The sequence below is a fragment of the Miniopterus schreibersii genome (assembly GCF_964146895.1).
Source record: "Miniopterus schreibersii genome assembly, chromosome: 1".
Classification (NCBI taxonomy): domain Eukaryota; kingdom Metazoa; phylum Chordata; class Mammalia; order Chiroptera; family Miniopteridae; genus Miniopterus; species Miniopterus schreibersii.
In genome coordinates, this window is record NC_138101.1 from 78,547,868 (window position 1) to 78,572,129 (window position 24,262).

Here is a 24,262-nt window from a genome sequence, read left to right on the forward strand (position 1 = left end):
GAGTGATACTTAATCATTTTTGCTTAAACATGATTAAGAAAGGAATATTACACTAGTTATCTGCTTTCATTCACTTAGTACAAATCCCAAAGGCCATGGAGGTAGTTAAATAAATAAATGGGAAAAGACTGCTGAGTGAGGTATGGTATGTATTTGTCTGTTGTAAATGAAGTTGTCATTCCTAAGCCAATCAAATCATGCATTTTTTATGAGAGGTTGCAACTTGCAGAGAGATGGAAATGTTAGACACTAATTAATAAACGTGGCTGGCAAAGCAACTCAACTCAGAACTCAGACGCTAAGCTATGGAAGGATCGTTAGAATACAAAATTCACTGGAGCATTTTTGTTGATTTGATGAAACGCCTTACATCCTGTCAGAAGGTTCAAGGTAAAATACAGTTGGCTTAAGTTTTCCACGTTAGTTTTGAACCAGAGATTTTAAAGATTTGCTTGTTAGAGGGGTATTCTTGTGGTGGCTTTGGTTTGCCTTAAATTTGAAAGGAAACCAGAGCTTACTGGATAAAGCCTCACTAATCTTAACAGAGCATCGAAGCTGCCGAGAGCGGGCGGAGGTGCCTGTGCTGCACAGGAAATAACCATCGGCTGGTGCAGAGGGTAGTGTTGTTTTAAGTCATCAAGTTCATGTTTAATTTAACTCGTGCAGTTTGTAAATAGTGCAGATGAATTACTGGAAAACTGCCCAAACCTTACAGAGGAGATAGCCTACATGCATTGAGCTTTGGGGGCTTTTTATGAGTCAGATGAAAAGAAGATAATGCAGTTAGTTCTATTGCTATGCAAGATAGGAGGTTGCACCATATGAAATTGTCACTATTCAACCACTTTTCATCTACACATGTGGCACTTTCACATGATTCGACCTAATGACATATAGGCATTTCTGTATCACCAACATGCAACGGTTATGTTGGTGAAGGAAATGCTCTGTTTAGATGCATGAGAAGGGTCATTATGCCTTTCTGTGGATAAGCATAGGGCAGAGGTTCCAATAATGGGGAGTTGTGCAGTTTGACCAGAATAGAAGAGAAATGTAGAGCCTGAAAAGGCAATTTGGGGTCAAAGCATGGAGTTACTTGAAAGACAGGCCAAGGAGCTAGAATTTAAGTTGACAGATAATTGCAGGTTTTTGAGCAGGGGAGAGAAATGATTAGACCTGAGTTTTAGACAGATTAAAAAGGCAGAAGGGTATAGGATGGTTTGGAAGGCGAGGCCTGGAGTGGTGAGGAGGCCATTGCAGGGGTCTGAGTGAGCAGGAATGAAGAGCTGAGGGTAGTAGCAGTGGAAATAGAAAGGAGTATAGAAGAAAAAGAAATTGAACAGAGATAGCTCTAAACTGAGAACTCCAAGAGGAAGGAAAGTAAGCAGATTTAGGGCCAAGTCTGAGTGTTGTGGGGAGAGGGTCTGTGAATGCAGACCCAGCAGCTGCCCCCATCTGGAGATGATGCCCTTTAAGCACCGCTCGTGTCCAGGGAGTGACCAAATGCAAGTGCAACCTGGCCATGTTTCACTGTCCAAGGACATTTCCTGTGGGAGTGAGGAGGCACTGGTGTAGCTGAAGGAGCCGAAGGAAAGAGTATCCTGGGAAGCTGCACCAGGGATTCTCAGTAACTGAGTCAAGCCCTGGGAAGAAGGCAGAGATATCCAGGGGAGGAGATAAGCTCCCAGTTTGGCTAAGACCCGAGCAGCAGGACCAGTTAAACAAAACGCTCATTGCCATACAGTGAAGGTTAACGAGAGAGGTGCAGTTCCATCCGCTCACCAGCATGCGGGGCGGGGCTCATCCCAGGTCTCTGGCGTTGAGAACGGGGTAGCGGTTAATGACCCGAAAGCAGCTGGTGTTGGGGAAGGAGCCACCAGGAGCCTGGCAGGCTGGCTTCTCGTTTATTCTGAGGCCGTGTGAGAACTGAGCCCGGTGGTAGTTATTAAGGGAAGACACCAATGTCAGAAGGACAATTTTATTTTTAAACCAGGCTCATTTGTCTTAAAATATGAGAAAGTTTGTGGCCTGTAGGATCATAGTAGTGGAAATGTAAATGAACTACCAAGTCCTTAAACCACTCCTTAATGGCCAGGCCAGACATTATTATTTCAGTGTGATTTTGCATGGCTCAGTGAGGCGGCATGTCTAATTTAGCATCTGGGTAACATCTGGAAGAATGACTCTTGGAGCATCCATCCTTGATTTTGGACGACAGTTCCACAATCAAAAAGAAATCATGGTTAGAAAGAATATCTGTATATTTCCCAATTAGTGAGAAGGGCAAAATTACTACCTTTCTCTAAATTTTGGCTCATTTATCAGCAGTGATTGAGATCTTTCAACCGTCACTCAGAACTACCGTTGGGTCACCTGCTGTATAGTATTGCCACGGCAGCACCGTGGTCCCACACACCTTTCCTATCATGCGTCTCTCTGTTTATCTCCATTTCCAAAATTGCTTTATACCCGCCAGCTTTTTTGTCATTGAAACATGTAGCTCTAAGCAGAGAATTCTAGACAAACCTAGGTATAATCTTTTAACTTTAACTAGTTTTGCTTACCTCTTCAAATTTATTTAGGAGCTCAACTGACTGGATGAATTATTTATTATATCCCAAAGACACAGTGACAGAGAGGGAATAACTGAAATGTTATTTTAAAAAAACAAACAAACACACACACTACTTTCTGCTCACAATCACTTTGCTAAACACAATAACAATACCATCTACTGAAGTAACAGCTAATTAGGTGCCCAGCCTGACTAGAGGGTTTAAAAAGTATCATAGATTTACCTCTCTAAGTAATATGCTATAATAGTCCCAAGAAAAATTAAACAGAGAAAAGATTACTATTCTACTTGAACAGCAGTTCTTCTAAAAGCATTATGTTCTTGGTTATGACAATTATTTTTCATTCACGTTCCATGCCTCCTAGTTTGAGCCTATTCATTTTTCTTCTCATTTTAAGAATAAATGAGGCAAAATGGAAGCCTGTGTTATTATTTAGTATGAAAACAAAGAACCTAATCATAGCTAATGAGTATAATAAATGCCGAGCTGTACCTGCCCCTCTCGTCTGTATGTGTTTTATGTACAGAAGGGACCACAGGCTGAGTAACTAGGACGCCAAGTTACAGATGGGGTTGTGGAATGTTCTTTGACAGCCGATTAGAGTAATCTGTCAGAAATGATGACTTAATCACCATAACAGACTCCAAATTCCCTCATAGAATTCCACCCAGAGTAATCTAATTTTCCTGTAATATTTTATTTTATTTATTTTATTTTATTCTTTGCCAGGACTAAATGGTTTCACGGCTTGCTTTCCCCACTCTGCTATACCCCATGATTGTTACAAAAATGGGAACAGGTAGAGTAATTCCAGCTAAACAGGCGTCCTTGGAGCCTGGTGAACCAAAAGCAGATATATAGTTGGGGCTCTGTAGGTTTTTCTTCTTCACTGGATTATTTGTATATATGAAGAAAGCTGGGAGTTGAGCAATACCAGCTATTTACCTCTAAGATGCCCAAGAAAGGCCATCCCTCCCAGTATATTCTCTTAGCTTTCAAATGGGACCTTTTACTTTTTCCCTCAGGGAAACTCTTACACTAAGTAAAATAATAATGATAGTGATAATTTTATTGAGCACTTATTACACAGTCCATGCTTTAAGCTCTTCACCTGCATCAGTGTCTATGAAGAAGAAATAGTCATTTAGCCCAGCCAGCATGGCTCAGTGGTTGAGCATCAACCCATGAACCAGGAGGTCAGGGTTCTATTCCTAGTCAGGGCATGTGCCCAGGTTGTGGGCTTGATACCCAGTGGGGGGCATGCAGGAGGCAACCAATCAATGACTCTCTCTTATCATTGATGTTTCTATCTCTCCCTCGCCCTCTCCCTTCCTCTCTCTGAAATCAATAAAAACATATTTTTAAATAAGTAAATAAAATAGAAATAGTCATTTATTTTCATTATGTTTTTTTTTCCTGCTAGTTATGATTTGCCACAGAAAGAGAAAATATGACATATATTTCTCTTTTGTTATCACACCCAAATGCCCTTTTATTCTTGGTGGCTTAGGTCACTTTTATAAAAATACATGTCAGCAAATATTGGTTGAAAGTTTTCTGTGCACCTACATATTAGCACAATTAATGGTGATGCACAGAAAAGCAATTTGGTGGAATAGCACTGTCACCCCAAGCAGGGCTGGATCCCATACCCCCAGCTTCCACCAGGGAATCTGCATCTTCAGAGGGGAACTAGGCACTCAGTTTTCTCCAGAATTTTCAAAGCAGTGTTCAAATAAATAGGCATTGCACAATCCAGTCCGTTAACATAAAACCACGTACCAGGGCCTTCTTGTGTAAATGCCGGCTCGGCCAACAATGAGTGGTCCACACTGATTAATTCTGTAGGTTCCAATGTACTTTTTACACTACCAGTTTGTGAAAGAACCTCAAAATACAGGATCTGTTCGTGTCAGCAATTCAAAACTGTTATTTCCTCTCACATCATAATTGATAGCTCATTTTCCTGATCATCCATTTGCTTCTGATCAGCGTAGGCATCAGATGTTTGAGAGCTTGGCCTCTCCCTCCCTCTTCCTTGACTCCCCATACACACCTGTTTCGGGATTGTAAGAACAAAATTATTAGCATACTTGAGTCTACAACAGTGCTTGGCACAGGAAAATTGAGAGTGAAGGGAAGATTACCCCAGTTTTCTCAAAGATTGCCTAAATTCTACACGTCGCAGGCATAGCTTTGAGCTGTGAATCTGGCTTTGTCCCGGTGATGAAAGCTCGTTTTGACTGGTCAAACTCATTATTTTTGTCATCTGTATTCTTGCAGAGGTATCATTCTACTCTAGATATCTTAGCAGATTTACCATCCTTATACCACTTAAAAATCAGAGAAATCCCAAAGTTTTTATTTAATGCTTGTAAGTCAACATTCCTCAAGCTACTTTTGTTTTACCCACCCTTTCTCAGAGAGAGCATAATATAACAGTGCCTGAAATAGCAAAATTGCCTGCCTACAGAGTTGGGGGCACCTCCTATAATAGCAGATCTCTTGAGAATACACAGAGTCATTAGGGGGACGGTGTGCCTCCAGCTGGTGGCAATTCCTTTGAAATTATCTTTGCAGCTTATAAAACTTTTTAAGGAAAATTGCAGAAAGTGCAGGTGCTTTTGGTATCCCTCGTGCCACACAACAAGACACAGAGTGTTCCACGTGCATCATGCATGTGTCGTCACAGAGCGGAAGGAAAATTCCAGTTTGTCTTTACGGCTGGAGTCTTTTCGTTTCCTCCTGTAGTGCATAGCTCTTCTGTGAATTCACCCCTGTCCCTCCCCTCTTTGTCTCGCTTTAAATATTTTATGGGCAGTAAGCTTATAATATGTACCATCACGGCTTCTCTCTCAAGGGGTCAGGATAGGTCTAATAATGAGATGCGAAACAGTGACTCTGTAAAACCCATTCCAGGTTAAAAATGGCATGTTTTATTGAATCTCGTGTTAGAGGTGGTTCACTCATCAATTGGTGATGGCTGGGGTTAAACAAGTTTCAACATGAGCTCTTCTATGTGTGAAGAATCTGCCCTGTCACCTTCCCCTCAGCCCATTTCCTTCCCCCAGGTCCTCCATCGTCAGACTCGGCCTGTGTTAACAGTGGCCGTTTAAACTCCGACTCTCCCCGTATTCATCATAGGACCAAGGCGAGGTCTGGAGCAGTCACCCAGACTTTATGTAATGGGAGCTCTGGAGAGTGTGGATGCTGGTGCTCGTGGCCCAGCCTCAGCGCTCTCACTGACATGATAGGCCTCGTAATGTAGGCAGTGACAGCTGTTGCCGGGGTTATGTACAGCTCCCTATAGGTGAAGTTACCCCCACGGACTTCGGGTAATGGCTTTGATGTGCAGATGTAGCCTCATTTTCATTTTCATGAGCTGCAGCTGGGCTCTTGGCTTTGAATTGAAGGTCAGTGCATTCAGGAGTGAGGAGCGTCGGGTCCTACCAGAGGTCTTCTGCTCTGAAGACCAGGGGTTGGGAAACTCAGATCTGGGACCCTCTGTATATGTGGGGGGAGAAGAGGAGGGGGAGTCGAATGCCACTTATGCCTTAGGAGATGGGGTAAAGCATGAGGCTTTGCATTGGAAGGCTGGCCTGCGCCCACACCAACAGACAGCATCCAGCCAGTGGGGGCCTGGGGTGGCCCCTGGGGCCTCTGTCAGTCAGGAGCAGGCTGGATGTTGTCATTGATGACATGCTTAGCTTTGGCACAGAGGGGACGGTGAGATACGGTCCTTCCCCTCAAGGAGCTTCAGCTCACTGGAAGCCTAATCAGAGCCAAAGCAATGGCCCCTCCATGAGCCACAGCACCAGAGCTCTTCCAGAGAGGCCCCACCTTACTGTGATGTGACGGAATACTTAATACACAGATGCAACTGAAATTCAGCAACCAATTCCTATAGAACAAGCTTGTCTCCTCCCCTCCCCACTGGGAGGGAGGGCGCTCTTAAAATCTCCCTTTCCATTAGACTTCATTGGTTTCTAAACAAGCAGGGTTAAATGGGACTAAGACATTAACCAGTACCTTAATGTGTAACTTGGGGCAAAATGTTGCTCTGCAATAAAATAAGAAGGAAATTCATATGCAGTCAAAGAAATATTCAAGGGAATGGATTTAGAAGGCTTTCTTCATAGAAGTGTAAACTTGATGAAATATGATAAGTCAAATTCACTGCCACAAACCAGGACCTATTTCCAAAACAATTAATCTTGGCATCCCCCTGGAACAAGCACTCTGCCGACAGGGAGCCTGGGTTATGGCAGCCATAGCCCTCCTGTGTCTCAGTGTGCTCCAAGGATGCGAGATTTTGTCAGGCACAGCCAACCCTGCATGGCTATGGAGACACAGCCTCAATTTAATTAATGCGTGTCTCTTAGGAGACTCCTTGCAAAAAGTCTTGAAGATCATACACTCACTTGCTTATCTATAGGAGGAGGGACACACACCCTCCCCACCAGGGAACTAGCCTCCACCCTGCCTCTGAGATTCCCTTACAACAGGTGAGGTGTTAGGAGATTGGAAGAGTGACTGTCAGATTCTCTGGCCCTTGCTCTGGTTTGCTGTCAACTGGGACCTCCAAGTGCAGAGCACAGAATGAAGCTCCAACCTTTGGCTCCATCCAGCCCTGGAGCAGATAAGGCCAGTGTCCCTAGTCCAGTGTCCCTAGTAGCTACAGCAGCAGTGCTGAGAAGCAGCAGTTCTGACACCAAGGGTTTTGTCTTTAGTTGTTGAGGAATGTGGTGAGGGTGTGGCCACTGGCTGCCAGTCATGGTTCCTATGGTAGTTTTAATTCAGGGTTGAGTAGACTTGCATTGTTGTGTTTGTATTTGAAATATTTCAATCCATGAATATATCCTACACTCTTAGTCTTGTTGTGCTTTCAGTATTTTGTATTTGGTGGATGATCTTTAGCTATTTCATTGCTCCCTCTCTTGGTTAGGATGTCCTATCATCATTCTTGAGTAACAACACGACCTATTTCTCTTTCTCGGTACCTTTGAACATGTTGTTCCTTCCCTGAAATGTCCTTCACTCACGTTCTGATTAGCATTAGGATTCCTTCGAGATTGAACTCAAACATTGCTTCAGCTGAGACACCTTCTCCAGCTTGCCCTTCCTTCGTCTGTGTTGGGCATCTCTCCACTGGGTTCCCACGCTATAGGTCCTAGCACAACACACATCATCTGGGGGTGGATGGCTGACGTATCTCTCCCTCCCACTACGTTACAGGCTCAATCAAGATGAGAACTTTTTTTTTTCTTAATCCTCACCTGAGAACACTTTTCCCATTGCTTTTCAGAGAGAGTGGAAGAGGGAGGGAGAGAGAGAGAGAGAAACATCGATGTGAGAGAGAGACACAATGATTGGTTGCCTCCTGGATGTGCCCCAACCAGGGCCAGGGATCAAGCCTGCAACCTAGGCTGGAATGTGCCCTTGGCTGGAATCAAACCCGGGACCCTTCAGTCCACTGGCCGACACTCTGACCACTAAGCCAAACTGGCCAGGGCAAGACAAGAACTCTTTCCACTGCATTCCCAGCAGCTGACAGTGTCTGGTAAAAGGAGAAATAAGGGAATGGACGAGTAGTCCTGGAGTCACACCAGATCAAATCTTTGAAACCATTTCCTGGTTAGGGAAAGGTCGCTCTGTTATAAATGGAAACTTGAAACTAGAATGCCTGCTTCTTTACAACAACTTCTCTACTTTATTCAACAAATCTCCCAATGGTCTTTGGAGTCATGAGATTTCAAGGAAGTGAAACATTATGAGAAGGACCCCTCCAAGCCTTTTTTTTTTTTTTTTTTTACCTTCCTTGATATTTACATCCTGTATCTGATCAGAAATTTATAACTCACATGAACTGTTCATGATAATGAGCCATTCTTAATACAGTACTGATTGAACACCTCTCTCCAAGGTCACAGTGCTTTACATACATTATCTAAATTGTCTTCAGAACATACCTGAAGTAGGGGTGACTACCCGCTCAGGATTCACCAGGGTCTGACCGTTGCAGTCTCTGTGAGGTTGACTTTCACCCCCTCTTGGCCTAGGAAGGACCAAACGAAGTTCAAGTCTTGAGTGGCAGTAGCTTCTTTATCATAGCCATGTGTCCCTTAACAACAGGGATGTGTTCTGAGAAATGCGTCCCAGGCAGTTTCATGGTTGTGTGAACATCATAGGCAAACCTGGAAGTTACAGCCTACCACACAGCCAGACTACTATATGGTATAGCCTGCTGCTTCTAGGCTACCAACCTGTACAGCATATTACTGTACAAAACAACACGAGATTAGATCAAGCACAAGACCAAATGATGCAGTTAAGAAACACGGAAAGCGTGAGGTGTGTGAGGCTGCTGCCGGCATAGCATGGCTTACGGTGTTACAGCAAACTTTTTTAATAATAGAAAGAGAAACTGACATGATAAAAAGTATAGTATAATAAATATATAAACCAGTAACATAGTCGCTTACTGTCACTATCAAGTATTATACTCCACGTAATTACCTGCGCTGTACTTTTATCCGACTGGCAGTAGGTTTGCTCACGTCAGCATCGCCGCAGACACGTGGGTAGTGCATTCTGCTAAGCTGTACAACGGCTGTGAGGTCGCTGGGCAGTAAGAATAGTTCAGCTTCACCGAAATCTTACAGTATGACCCTCGTATATTCGGTCCATTGACCAAAATGTAGCATGTGCACGTGACTATACTACCACTGTTGTGTTCCTGAGCCTTCTGGGTGGTCTCAGGTCACAGACTGAGCGGCTTCTCTCAGCAGCTGCAAGAAAACCAAGAGTCAAGTCTCAGTATAATACTGGTCACAAAGCTGTGTAGATAAAGGGTTTGGGGAGTTGAGTGGAGGGAAGATTACTTTCATTACGGGGACATTGCAGGCACCTTCAGACGAGGATCGGGCGCCTTCAGTGAGTGAGGCTTGCAGTTATTCCTCATAGGCTCGTGTGTCCAAGTCCCATCTGGGGTGTTTTGTGGAGAAGCAGTGTTATGGGGGGGAATCGGTGTTGGGTTAGAACGGGGAGGTTAGGTTTCTGATCCCATCTCAGTTGTTAACCAGCTGTGTGTCCTTAGCGAAGTCGCTTAGTCCCTTCAGACCTATAAATTGAGAGCATTGGACTGAATGATTACCAGGGCCCTTTGCAGCCTGAGAGTAGAATGGCTCTGTCCTCACAGAATTACAGCCCCGGGTTCCTCCTCCAGACCTCCGTGCACGTCACAGATTGATCGGCGCGCTCACAGCGCTCCGTCTAACGTTGGCTACCAGGTTTCGTCTTTATATATGTGCATATCAGCTACGTGATGGATCGTCAGCTCCCTGAGGGCAGGAGTCCTAGTCACTTCATTTTGTGCCCATACATAAACTAGGCATACTTATCTCTTCTTTCCTCTCTTTAACCTGTGAATCTCATGTGAGTCTTTCAGCACATTAATCTGTACCAGTGTCTGCTGCCTGGAAAGGGAGGACTCCACACCGTCCTCCATCAGGCTTCCTGTATCTCCCCCCCCCCCCTTTGTAGCTGTTCTTCTTGAAATAGAAGCCTATATTTATCATATCCAGTTATCTTCCCTGCTACTCCCAAACTCTCTACAAACTCACAGTCTGCCCACCCCAAAACCTACAGAAACTTCTTTTGATTAATTTCCTACATTAATTCCCTTTTATTGCCAAATCCAAAAGGACCCTTGAGCGTTTTCATCGTAGCCTCTAGCAGCACCGCCTTGTTCTTAAAACTCTCCCCGCGTGGCTCGTGTGGGGCCAGCTGTTCCGCTCCTCTCACTGCCCTTTGGTCTGTCGTGCGCAGACCCCATGGTTCTGCACCTGGCTCCTGGCTCCCTTCACTTCGCATTCCCTCCGTGGACAGCTTCACCCATGCCTGCGGCCCCCGCTGCCACGTCTCAGAGCAATCCCACAGCTTGAGACACACATTCCTAACCTCTCTCATCCCACAGTCACATCCGATGTGTCGTGTGCAGCCTCTCCCCCAAAACAACTTCCTTGTGTTTTCTGTTTGGGTGATAATTCCATAGTATATCTAGTGGTCCGGGCTGGGGTTCTCTCTCCCCCTCTTCCCTGCAATAAACAGCTGCCCCTAAAGGTTAGATCTTCATCAGTGTCACGCAGATATTTGCCGTAGCCTCTTTGCCATTCCCTCTGCCCGCTGTGTCGCTCTTCTATAATCTATGCTCCACTGTAGCCAAAAAGGCCTTTTCTAGAATTCACCAAATTTGATCTTGTTACCTTGGCTGCTTCAGTCTTCTACGCCTGACTGTCGACTTTGAGACAGAATTTCAGTTTCTTAGTGTACAAGATCCTCCGAGAGCTGGATGCCCACCCCATTTGCAGCTGCTTCTGTGCCCCTCCCTGCTCATTTTGGGTGGCTCGCTATGAGAAACTCCTCTTTCTTACCACTGGGTCTTTACGTGGGATATTCCATGGCCCCTCCTCTGCTGGCAAGTCCAACTTGGCCTTTAGGACACGAATCAGATACCACCTGCGCTGAGAAGGCCTGTCTTCCCTCGCCAGGCAGGAGGCAGTGCCTGCTCCCCTGGCCTCCCACACCACCTCGTTCCTGTATCTGCCTTAGCTCTGACCAAGCTACTCGGGAGCTGTTTATATTTCATCCTTCCCCAGCGCACAGAGAGCCCCCGAAGGGCCTGAACCTCTCCCCTTGGCCTTCCTTCTTCACTCCTTAGCCTAGAGCCAGGGACTCAGAGGATCCCTCACACATATGTACTGAACGGGCAGATAAGGCATGTGGGAGGAATAGCTTGCTCAAAGACTTAGTCCATCTTCCCCCAACACTTTTGGGGGGTCATTCTCTCTATCACCTATAGGATGGGGGCCACATTCCTTAGCTCAAATCAGGAGTTTCCACAGTTTACGTCTACCTGCTATTTAGGTGTATATTCTAGTCTTTTTGGACTAAACATTTCATTCTCATTCTAGACTCCTATACAAATTGAATAGATTAATGAATGGAGTGGGAATATGAGTAGACCCCACATCTCAAGGCCTATGTTCTATGCATAAGAGCATCTTGCCTTTTCGCATAAACAAAGCAGCTCTGAATTACTTAGCCTCTCGTCCCCTGATAGCTCTCCCCCTTTCCTCTTCCTCTTGTGTTTTGAAGACCCTGGCAGGCATTAGCTGCACATGGTCCTGACTGCCTGATAATAATTTCCCATCATTTAAGTGCCACAGCCAAGTACCATTCCCCTTTCATTTAAATTAGATAAAACCCAGAGCTGTGGCTTGCAAGTGATAGAAGTCCACTGGGGAAATTAAAGGTTCAGAGAGAATGGGACCCATTATAATAAAAGCATTTGCACAGCCAGTGATTCCATCTACCCTGTGGCTCCGATGTTCCTTGGGGTAGGGTGAAATATGAAGCAAGAGGACCTTTGCAAGTAGTTTGAGGAATTTATTTTAATTGGAAATGGTGACAGCATTCTGTGCTTGGAGTAAACTATGTGGATCATGCACCGTGGTGTGATGGGCATTGTGTGAAGGGCCAGAGGGCACCCAAATCATCTCAGGTTCTTGCTAAGGTCCCTCCCTCCCTCCCTCCCTCCCTCCCTCCCTCCCTCCCTCCCTCCCTCCCTCTATTCTATCCCACACTTTATGTTTAATAAAAATTATATGATGGCACCTAAGTCAGTCAGCTGCTAGACCTTCAAATTCTCATACCTCTGAGACCTAAGAAAAATCCATGCAGCAGACAGAAGGGCCAGAAGAAATGCAAAGACAATCTGCATTTAAGTCTGTAATAACACAAAATAGCAGTAGCTCTTTTTTTCTTCAGTGCATCCTATGCCCTGTTAATTAAGCACTTTATATGCACTTTCTCCTTTAATTCCCACCGCCCTACTGTGCAAGTATTATCTCCACTTCACAAATGAGGAAACTGAGACTCAGAGAAGTTAAGACAGTTGCCCCAGGTCATGCGTAGCTATCATAAATGGCAGGACCAGAATCACCTCTAAGATGCAGGCAGAAACCATGTTGAGTGATAGAAGCAGGTTTTGAACTCAAGTCTGACTGTGTAGCCCAAGCTTTTAAATCCTATGTTCCCCATGCCCCATGACTGAAGCGGGTTCTATTCCTGAACATAAGACACAGGCTTGCACTTGGGTTTGGTTACTTTTACCTGGGAGAGGTCTTGTTATTATTTATATGTGCTTATAACAATATCATTGTTCAAGTTTAATAGTGTAGGATTTCTGAGACTTTATACAGTTGTTCAATCTGCCTTTACCTTTTCACTTTTGTATTTTAGATGCATCATCCCATTCAGATGAAACCTGCAGATAGTGAGAAGTCAAACGGTAGGTGGTGACCGACTGTCTCATCTAATGTCTGTCTGTAAGTCAGGGAGTCCGCTGGGGGAGGGAGATGCCAGCAAGCCCAGGTGCTTTCTCTCAGAAAGGCAGAGAGGACTGCCCCAGGAAACTTGCACTGTGGTCGGCACGTCTGGGGAAACCTGAGCTGCTCTCTCCCGCCTCATTTATCTCTGGTGTGTAAAGGTCTGCGAAGATGTTACCTGAAATGGTTTTTCGTGTCCCTCTGTTGTGGACTTGCTCTGTGCGGTGACCCTGTGGCCTTTGGCTCTTGTTTATCTGCTCCCACAGAGCAATACAGGACACCTGATAGGGAGGAATGACCTTACGCTGTGCAGAGGAGATGAGTGGGAAAGGGATGCCCACTAAGAACCAGGCAATCTTTTTTCTCCTTTCCTTTTGTCCTTTGTCTTGGAGGCTGTCTTACTGCCCTCTTCTCTAAATTGTACCAGTGCATTTGCATCCAAATTCATTCAGAATTCAGTCTGCTGATTAAATAAACATACATTCAGTGCAAAAAAATATGCATTAGATGAGGTCTGTGGAGTAGCTGAGATTTGACTGTCCAAGACACAAGAGAGTAGATAGCCACATTTCTCTCTCTCAGGCTTTTGCTTCCATTTACACCAGCCTTCTGTCCCTGTTTTGTTTTTTGAATTCACCGAAATGTATGTTAAAGGACTCTTCTACTTCCTTGGACCTCAGAGCTTCCCCATCCCACAAGATTGACATAGTCAGCATGCTGCCTTCCACAGGAGCTCTGCACCTCATTAATTAGTAATCGGGGCAGGAGCCATGCACTCAGAGATCTGTGTACCTGCACATGTAAATTATGATTGGGCTCTAAATCTCTCCACAAGGTATTTTTTGCTAATTGCTGTGCATTCTGTTTTCTGGATTCTTCACAGACTAAGAAGTTTTGCAGAGAATCCCACGCTGTATTGTGGGCTGCTAGCACCTGATTAGTGTGTTGGGGAGTAGATGTTAGCATGTTGCCCACTTCTCTGAGTTCACTCCCTCAGATAAAGTCCTCTTCTACTTTATCTTTAACATGGCTCTTAGTGTCGGAGGGTCTCAAATCTGCCACTATTTTGCTGTGGGACCTGGGTCAAGTCACTTCATTCCTTTATTAGACAGTGAATATTGATTACTTACTCTCACGTTTACACTCTGTTCTGTTCCCCGTGGGAGAGAGCCTGCTTACATTCAGTCTACTGAGCTCTTCTAGTCACTCAAGACTGAACCTTAGCGTCCTCACCTATAAAATAAGAATACTGGTAACTGCCTCACATAGGTTGCCTTTCTTTCAAACTCGTACAGGATGTTTGTAACATTGCTTTATAAATGATAGAACACCCCTATACAATGTTGATTATTGCTATCCAGATTTTCCCCTGGCCTTATAGGGTTCTGCACTGAGCGTGTCCACCCATGCTAAATGCCATGTACCGTGACAGTTCCCAGAACCCTTTGCTCCAGAAGTGTACATTTATACTCTGTTCTATTCCCTGTGGGAGAGAGGAATCTTGCATTCATGGGATGAACTCTGTCATTGAAAGTCATCTTGGAGCTTCTGGCCAAAAAGGGATGCTCCCTGTCGTCTGGCCCCATCACTCTCTAAACTGTGTCCATGCGATGAAAGTCTATGGAAAAGGGTTTGTCTTATTTATGAACCTTAGGTCATAGTTATGAAGACATGGTGAATTAGAAAATTGAGTTGGAAATATTTGACCTGAAACACCCAAATAATTGCTCCATGAAGGGCTTTCTTCTTTTGCATTTTGTATTGTACAGACATGAACCCTGACTTAGAGAATGCTTTCCATAGAACAGCTGCAGGGAGGTCTCAGAGTGGTCTGTTGCCCTTGCTGTCCAGTGTCTACTCTGGGCACTGAGGGTAATGTTTGCCAAAGCAATACAATAAAACTGCCATGAGCACGCCCAGTTTTGCATGATCTTGAAAGTCAAGCAGGACTGGACACTGTTTTACTAAGATGAGAGAATACCTAAAAATGTCATTTTTCAGGGAGCAACCCAGGTAGCAGTTAAAAACCATTTTGAGGAGCCTGGGCTTTACCCCTTGCTCTGCACTTGTTAGCTGTGTCCTTGGTGATGTTCTTCAACCTCACCTGGCCTCCTTGTCTCCAGCTATAACAGGGGCTGTGGCAGTCTGTAGTTGGAATTCTGCTGGAAACACCTACCTTACAAGGGTGTTTGAGGAGTACATAAGTCAGCATGTACAAAGAGCTGAGCGTAATACCTGGCACATGCTGTATATTCACTGTGCTGAGTTGGGGACGTGATTCTGGCTCACTGAGGCTGGCACTTGAGCCTTGGGCTGTTCATGTCACAGCATAGATCTTTACACACAAAGGAACCCCCCTTCCCCAACCTTCTTGTTGGGCTAGTTCTTCCTTTGCTTTGTAGATTGACCTTTATTTCCTGAATTTCTAGTAAAAAAAAGTCAAAGAGTATACATGGACTGAAATCTGCTTTTAAAGTGCTCTCTATGGAGGCTCCAGTGAACCTCACCCTGCGTAGACATGAACAGGATTCAAGGTTCTCCTTGGACCTGGTGGAGGAATTGGGCGAAATGTGTATTTTCAGGAGCAGGTGATAAGTGCTGTAAGCCTTTTCTGATTTCACATGGCAGCTTTGACAGGTGAGCAGTTTCCAGAGCTCAAAGAGCACAAAGATCTCTTTGGCTCAGATACTCAAAATAGCTCCCGTAGTTGTGAAAGAAATATAACGAGCTCTAATTGCACTTTTATTGAGTTTGCTGACATTTATGGATAGCACAAAGGGCTCATCACAGACAGTTACTGCCTTCATTATCAGTATGTTCGGATTTCTGAAACTTTGTATTTGCTGAGCAAGACAGGGCTGCTCATCACAGATTAATTAGTGATGGACAAATGAACTCCAGGAAAGCAATCACTCTCTGCAGCCTTTGTCCATGTAGAGATTCTGACAGAGGTAACCTCTGCGGTGAGCTCAGAAATGTTGGACTGCTCTTCGATCTACCCTGCATGTCAGTATTTTACTGAATGGGTTTCGGAAATCTCCCTGGCTTCCTATAGTGCCTTTTCATTGGCTCTGATTTAAGCTGCAGCCTCTAGCACATTTATGCCAACTCACTCTTGTTGCTCCTGTCTTCGTGCTTCTGTGCAAGGTGTCTCCACCCCCCCCCCCCCCCCCAAGATAAAGCCCACTGCATTGGCAATAAAATGCTGGGGCCTTGCCTGGCCAGCATGGCTCAGTGGTTGAGTGTCATCCCATGAACTAGGAGGTCACAGTTCGATTCCCGATCAGGGCACATGCCTGGATTTTAGGCTTGATCCCCAGTAGGGCGTGTGCAGGAGGCAGACTATTGATGTTTCTCTCTCATTGATGGTTCTAGCTCTCCCTCTCCTTTCCTTTCTCTGAAATCAGTAAAAACATAAATTTTCACAAAAGGATCTGTTAAAAAGATGCTGGGGCCTTTAAGAAGAACACACTGAATCAGTACCCAAATTTCAATAGAATCCACCTTTTTTGTTCTTTTCCCATTGCACACAGGCGAGTGACGGTGTAGGAAGGACATTGGAGGAGGTGCGGCTTTCAAGAACCAGCATATGCCAGCACAGACATAGTTGCTCTGTTTAATTCTGTGTATCATCAGAGAACCTGTTTTCCAGTTTTTAATCCTTCATTACTATACAGCAGAAGGTGCCAGCAGTGCAAGATTGAAAATTAAATGCAGTTGCTAGACCTGAAGTTTGTGTAGCAGTGAGTGACAAGAAAAGCGTAGAGGTTGCCTTTGGTTCCGTGCTTGGGGCCTTGGTGGCTGTAGCCAGTCTTCACTCTTACATCATGCTTCTGGGTGGGAGGATTGTCTTGACTCTGGACAGAGCATAAATCCGTACTGCTTTAAACCTCCAGCCTCATAGCTTGCCAGGGGTCCTTGAAGCCTCACATCCAGAAATGCCATTCAAGACCCCTGTCTCTTTTCTCAAGGCCTCGAAACCCCCGCTGTCCATGTGTCAAGTTCAGAGCTCGCCGGTGTCAAGATAACTAACTCTTGTCAGGGGCAGTAAAGGCCAGCAAGGCTCCAGTACACACACGGGATGCTCCCATCCAGCCCCTTTCCAATTTATTGGAAGACGATGAAATAGTTTTGAAATTCACAGTGGAGAGACTCATGGATTTGGAGGCAGTAATTAAATGCCATACGTTAGTATCAACACATTGAGAAGTTGTTAATTATTCAGGCCACCCCAAATCCAGGTGTGGCTTTGACAGGTTGTATACGGGGGTATCAGCACAGGCTTACAATGAGGGATTTTTAAAAAATTAAGTCTCTATTCCCTGAACTTAAAAAAGTTCCCACTTATCGTGTTAACCCTTTCTCATTTAAACCATGGAAGGAGAACTTGGAGTGGTCCCTGGTCTGGAGAGCCTCCCAGTTCTGCCATTGCCATTACTGGTGGCGGTAACCCGCGTGTGCAGCACTGTGTACGTTAAAGTCTGCCCTCACCCATTCACTGGTTACCCTGAAGGGACATCAGCTTTTTCCCAGAGGGTATGAACCTGATCTTTTCATTCTTTTTTTTTTCTCCTTAATTTTCCCAAAGCACTTGGCAGAATACTATGAACATGATAGGTTTATTTAAGCAATCAGCATTCTGGTGGATTGAAAAAATAAGTGAGATGCTTACTGCCTATGAATACTTAGGGAAAACTCCACCAAGAATTTCATCAAACATTGATGAAAAAGTTAAGTGAATTGAAGATAATTGTATTTATTTAAAATGTTGACAAAGCTGTTTAGAGGGATCCTTAGCCTGGGAATCCCAGGAAGAATTTGTATGAATAAATTTTAACTGGAAAATCAGGAAAACTCAAGGGGGAGGGGAGATCTGTATAGTTATCCCCAATTTGCCATCAAAGCAAACATGGTCCAGCTGTTAACAGCACAGAGCAACCTTGACTAGCAAAAGATTGCAAACATCCAGCTTCCTTTATACACACATACACACACACGAAAAAAATTAATATTTTGAGTAGCATATGGATGGTATAGGTTCTAATTTTTTTATTTTTAGCTAATAGTTGTTGAAAATAGAGTTATCACCTGTCTCCCTGCCTGAGTTGACACTTCCTGGTGACTGGGAAGTCAGAATTTCCTAAGTGGTGTTCATTTTCTTAATATTCATCTTAGTAAAAAAATCATTTTGGCTTACTGAGGAGCTGCATGTTTTGTTTATTATCATATCCCTCTAAAGCTCAAAATCTACAAATTGTTTTAGCTAAATACCATAATCAAAGGCTTACCAGTGAAACCAAGGGCCAACTGGGAATGTATTACTTGCTTTTGTCTAAAAGAACTAGAAGTAGATTTTTTAGGATCTGAGAAAGGAGAACAGGAACTTAACTGTTACTCTTAGCAGCCACAGCTTCCTCGGGCGGGCCCCAGGGAGGAGAGGGAGCGAGGGAGGGAGGGAGCGAGGGAGGAGGGTAAGAACTACACCTAGAAGTCGTTCCCTTCCTGCTGCCCATATCAGCCGGTTCCTGCCCTCTCCCATTCCGGTTCTGAACAATGCCGCATCCTCTCCCGGCGAAGGGGTCTGGCACCGCTGTGGCTGTCCTGGTGTCGGAGCTCACAGACACCCATCAGAAAGGAAGCTCGTTTCCCGGGTATCTCATGTTTCCAGCACTTAGATCACTGTGCCAACGCTGCCCTTGGCTTGCTGTACTTTTACTAGTTCCCAGGAGATCATTGGTAGTTCGCTTACTCTGAAGGGAGAAAAAAAGAACTTAAATTTAAAAAGATTTTATCTACATACAAGAAGCCAGGTCCCCAGTGGCCTCCCTCCAGGAATCAGCCAATGACCCCTATTGCCCATACCTGTTTGATGAATCTCAACACAGACAGAGGCCTTGGACCATCCGTTACTTTCCGTGTACATTGAGCCCCTCTCTACAGATGAAGCAAATAGTGGTGCTTATTGTGCTGAAGCCTGGCTGCTTTCCTCCACCTGCCCCAAAGGCAGTCCCGACTTATACCTGATTCTGTACCTGGCCAGTCAGTATGTCGTCCCCCCATCCTACTGCCAGTCTATCCAGACCCTGCCTGTGCCTCTTGAAGGCCAGCCTAACTTCCACACCTTCCATCAGGCCTTTCTTCAAAATTAGGGCGCACAGTTCACGGCTGACAAGTACTGTGCAATTGTGGTTTCAACCCATATTACTTGGAGCCCTGGTGTTTCTCTGCATTGTCTTAGGAACAGCCACAAGTGTGGAGAGAGGCTGAGCAGAAGGATTCTGGGCTCTGACATCCGCCACCCCATGTGCTTCAGTCAACCAAAGCATGTGGCGGGGCCACTTCTCTCCAGTATTTAAGAAAGAGAGAAATGGAAAAAGAATCACATGTAAGCCTTCATTTTATAGATGACAAAACAGGTCCACAGAGGTCAGCTCGTTCTCCAAGGTCACACATCAGTTTAATGGCTGTGCTGGAACTGGCACCTGAGTTTCCTAATCCCAGCATTGCTTTCCCGTTTAACCCCCCTCTGCCTTCTCTGGGCTTGCGGGAAACAGTAGAGTGAAAACAAGCCTGGACAGCAGTAGGATATTGGGTCATGGTCCAGATTAGGCCACCCACTTGCTGAATGACCCTTGGCAAGTCCCCTCCCCCTGCCAGGCTTCGGGATCTCTTGCAGAGTTAGACAAAACATCTCTCAAGTCTCTGACTTCCAGTCTGGGGTTCTATGACAGGAGCATTTAGCTGTCTCCCTTAGGCCACTCAGAACTGCGTTGTCTGATACAGTAGTCACATGTGACTTTTTAAATTTAAATCGGTTAATACTAAATTACATTAAAAATCCAGTGCCTCAGTCACAGCAGCCACACGTGGCTTCAGCTTCCGCATGGACGTCACTAGAACCATCCCCGCCTGCAGGTTCTGTTGGACACCCCCGTGGGAGTCAGCGCCCTGTGCCTCATGACTGCTGCACAAACAGCTCTTCTGTCCCCGCGCCCAGAGGGCAGAGGCCATGGGGTTTGAGGTACCCAAAGCCCTGGCCCCAGAAGGTCTAGCACAGTCTTGTGGGTTCAATGAAAATGAGACACTTACTCTCCAGGAAAAGGGTAAGAGAAACAAAAGCAATTAAAGAGCAATGACAAGATTATAAAGCATTAAAAGGACGGTTTCCACACAGGGATGTCTGGCGGAGCCTCCCCTGAGCCGGGGCGATCCGAGGCCTGCTGCAGCCGCTGGCCTGCCCCGGCGTTCTAATAATGAACTGCACTGGGACCTGGGAGACCAGCACGGCTTCTCGGACAATCTCTGGCTCTCTCCTAAAAAAAGACTCCCAGTGCTGTCCTGAACTATAATGGTGCCTTTGAGGCTGAATGTAGGCCAGTCGTCCTGAGCATAGGCATGTAGGCTTTGAGGGAAATCTCCTGGGTCGTCTGAGGTAAACCTCTCCTTATCTTCACCCCCATCGGGTTCCAAGGTTAGAATTTGCTCATTGATGTCGTGACATCCAAAGTGCGTTTCTGTTCATCAAGAGTCCTGCCTCCAAGTGGGAGGAATAGAACTATTCTCTCCTTGTTCTTTTTTTGGCCCGGGTGTAACCCGAGCACGGGGTCAGGACGCAGGCCACCCTGCAGTAATTCTCAAGTAACTGCAGCCCCTTTCTCTTCGCTAGGGCAGCCTTCCTCTCGCATTTAACATTCAGACCACAGGTGCTGTCCTGGTTGGGGCTGCGGGGCCCAGGCTCAGGACATGGGTTTTTGACTAGGTTTCTAGAGAAACGGGCGTCTCTCATCTCCCACTCTTCTCAGGATCTGTGGGGACCCGGCTACGTGAAATCAGGGGAAGGGCTTCTTCCCTCAAACACTTTGTTATAAGTTTTGTTCACTGTCCCACTACATCTGTTCCTTTTGGTCTTCCTCTCCTGACCTTTTTCTTTCCTTGTCATTCAAGTTAAAGAACATCTACCCAAAAAAAAAACAAAAAACCTGTCTCTAAAAATATCTGTGGAATGATAGTGTTTAGCAACTACATGGAACTTTAACATTTTGGTAAACACATTGCCATTCGTTTTCTAATGGGGAAAAGAACTCCTTGGTGTTCTGTGTCCCATGAAGCTTTTTATTAGAGCAAGCTCTCAGAGGGTGCGGTGTTCAGGAGGGGCGAAGTGGGGGAGCAGAGGTGACCTGGGGACCCACTAGCAGGCTCACGTGACCGGCACCGGGTTTGACATGGTCATGAAGCATTGATGGAAAGATGACAGTGGCCTTTGCTCATCCGTTATTTTTACTTCCTAGCCGTGGAAGACAGAAAATTGTTCATAGGAATGGTTTCGAAGAAATGTAACGAGAATGATATCAGGGTGATGTTCTCTCCGTTTGGCCAGATAGAAGAGTGCCGGATCCTCCGGGGCCCCGACGGGCTGAGTCGAGGTGAGTGTGCTGTCGCTCAAGTCTCGTTCCTTAGGTGCTAATTGGAGCTCTGTGTCACGGTCCAGGCAGATGTAGCCTCCGCACGCAGCAAGGGGTTACCCTGTAATACATTCCGCGTGATGCAGTTATCCAGCTGAACTTTTCACCGTAGCTGAGATGATCACATTTTACTTCTCAAGTCGGGAAGGTCCTTGTGCCAACATATTAGCTCAGGTTATCACTGTCAGACGGCAAGCCGGCAGGCTGCCCTGTTGTTGCACATCCCTTTTCAATCTCAAATTGAAGTAGATATGGGGGAGGGGAGAGTAGATGTGGAAGGGGAGCGGGAACACTTATTGTTTTCAGCTTAGTTTCTGGCTTTCTGGCTGTGCTGAAAGAAATGTGGAGGGTGTGGGCCCCTTGACAGTGATGTAAACCAAGGAAAAATGTCCACACTGCCACACAGAGCAGAGCAGATAGGGACTCAGAGTAACTGGGCCCATCGTGGGGCATCAGGGCTCTATTTCAAGACTCCTGGAGCCCAGAACGCAGGGAGTCCGTTAGTGACAGAGAAGTGACTCCATCCAGAAGCTTGCAGGCTTCCTCTTCATCACTGTGGTTAGAAGCAAAGGCTGCATCTTGAGCACGGGTGAAACCAGTATTTTTGCAAGCGGTTATACAAAGCAGCTGGAAACAACTGTTCTCTTTCCATGTTTGCCGTCCCCGTGACAAGGCCACACGCCCCCTTTTTAAACCACTCAGAAGGGCTGTCACTGGGTGTTAACACTCCTCTAGCTGCAGCTTCCTGATCAGCCCGGCGAGGCCCAACTGAAAGCAAGTTATGTAGAATACACTTGTCAGTTCTAAGAAGTCCGTATTTTTGCAACACTGAAAGGATCCCATCCCGTTAGTGTAGTTATCACCGAGAGTTCCATGGGGCTAATTAGAAACACCCTTTCATTCCCAGTCTCTGGTTCTGGGACAGCACGGCCATCCCCAACCACTCATGGAAAGAAAGGCTGGGCATTAAGTATCAAGGCACCAATCTCCACCCGTCTCCCGAGTTTTACTTAAAGTAGGCACCACGTGCAGGGAACATTTGTTCTTTTGACTTTTAGACATAACGCTTCATGATGTCAGCTGCCAGATTCACAGGCACAGAGAACAAAAGTGTTCCGCCTACACCCACCTCCACTTCCCCAGGTGGAGGGAGTTGGAGGAAAACTAGGAGGTGGAGAACCAGCCTCGAGCTCACCATCCCTGTATTTTCTTCTGCAGGTGGTAAAAAAAAAAAAAAAAAAAAAGCAAAGGGAGGAGGCACAGAGATCACATGCATCCTCTCAACAGTTCTGAAACCCTTGTTATGTAACCCTCACTGAAGAGATGTGGTTCTCTAAAAACTAAACAACACGTGATATCAAGGGAGATCCCTAAACAGCAGACCCCATGCCTCCGCCCATCTGTAACTTGCCACCTGTGCCATTACCAGTGTCACCCAAAATAGTGTTTCATGCTGGTGACCCACACAACCTCTGGCTCCTGTCCAACCTGCCAGCATAAGGACACTGGGATTTCCGTCCTAGTCGCCTCCATGCCGTCCTAGCAGATTCACGCCATGGGAGCCTCTAGTCCTATTCGGGCATGTGGTTCTCCTGCAGCCGTGATACACACATGCCCGCCCAGGCAGACTAACCGGAGAGAGAATACCCAGGGAGAAGGCGGGGCGGCTAAACAGAGGATAAAATACGTAGGACGCGCAGGATAACATTTTCCCAGTCCCTTCCTGCTGCCAATTTCATAATTAGAACCACCGCTCTCGCCTGCCATTATTCTCAGTCACTCTTCTGTATTTCATTGTACTTTTCACGCACCGGGAACAGAAAGGCAGGTCATTCAGTTACAGTGAAATTCATGGTGGCTTTGGGTCAGTGACCCCCACATCCCATCCCAGAACTTCTCCCAACATGAAACGTTACCAGTCATTTCATCTTCCTCTCTCTCTCTCTCCCTCAGTTTCCCCATTTGTAAATGGCAGCAGTAACAGTACGTGCCCTGTGTGTCTCATCGTGCATCATCAGCCAGCAGCATGGGAGATTTTTCACACACACAGGCCGCCCATCTAGTTTAGTAGAGACCTTGACCACGGGTTAGGAAGGCATGACTTCCATTCTGCCTCTGCTGGCCCGGGCCTGTTTATCCAGTGACCCACCCTCACTTCAGCACCTGTCCAGTGGGGACGGAATGAACGGCATTGGTGCCTGCAGTGTCTAGCACTCCCTGAGCGACAAGAGTTGTTTCTGCAGATAAGATGTTAAAGCAGCCCAACTTTCATAGGAAAGAGCAGGACACAGGACTTGACGAGAGAATTTGGCCAATCTGATCAGCCATTTGGTTCATTAAGGGGCACCAGACACACAAGCAGCCTGTCTCTGAAACAAGTCAGGGAAGACCCTTGTCAATATTTTATGCTAATGTTGGCTCCATGTACGGAGCAGAATCCTCCTTCCTGCCCTTTTTTTCTAACAGAAAAGTAATTTCTGGTGAACTGATGAGAATTCCCTATGGCAAAAAAAGAAAATACTCATTTATAGCCATTTGTTCTGAAATATAAAGGCAGACAGTGGTAGGTTTTTCAATTAGCAGGACCCAGGGACTCCTGGGTACAGGGGACCACTCCTGAATCAGTGTATTTGTTAAAAGAACAATTCTCTTTTATGCTACTATTTTACTTTCATTAAAAAATTGAAGTTTTCAGTCAAATATTAATAAGTGTCTCCCATTAGTGGCACCGCAGATAAAGGGTGCTGAGCACTCTGGTCCCAGTGCCTGTTGCTGGCTCAGCTGTTTCAAAAATAAAAATTAAGCTAAATGAAAGCTTGGCTGCTCTGAAAAGTAC

General features: G+C 45.7%; 1 protein-coding gene across 11 annotated transcripts in view; it reads left to right on the top strand.

Annotated features, from left to right (window-relative positions):
- The window catches only part of CELF2 (CUGBP Elav-like family member 2), a 789,880-nt gene that overhangs the window by 694,117 nt on the left and 71,501 nt on the right, over positions 1 to 24,262 (top strand). For all 11 annotated transcript variants that reach the window (XM_081128230.1, XM_081128238.1, XM_081128228.1 and 8 more), the window contains 2 exons: positions 12,879 to 12,927; positions 21,253 to 21,387. In XM_081128230.1, coding sequence (XP_080984356.1) covers positions 12,879 to 12,927; positions 21,253 to 21,387 — 184 coding nt within the window. The remainder of the gene's footprint in view (positions 1 to 12,878; positions 12,928 to 21,252; positions 21,388 to 24,262) is intronic.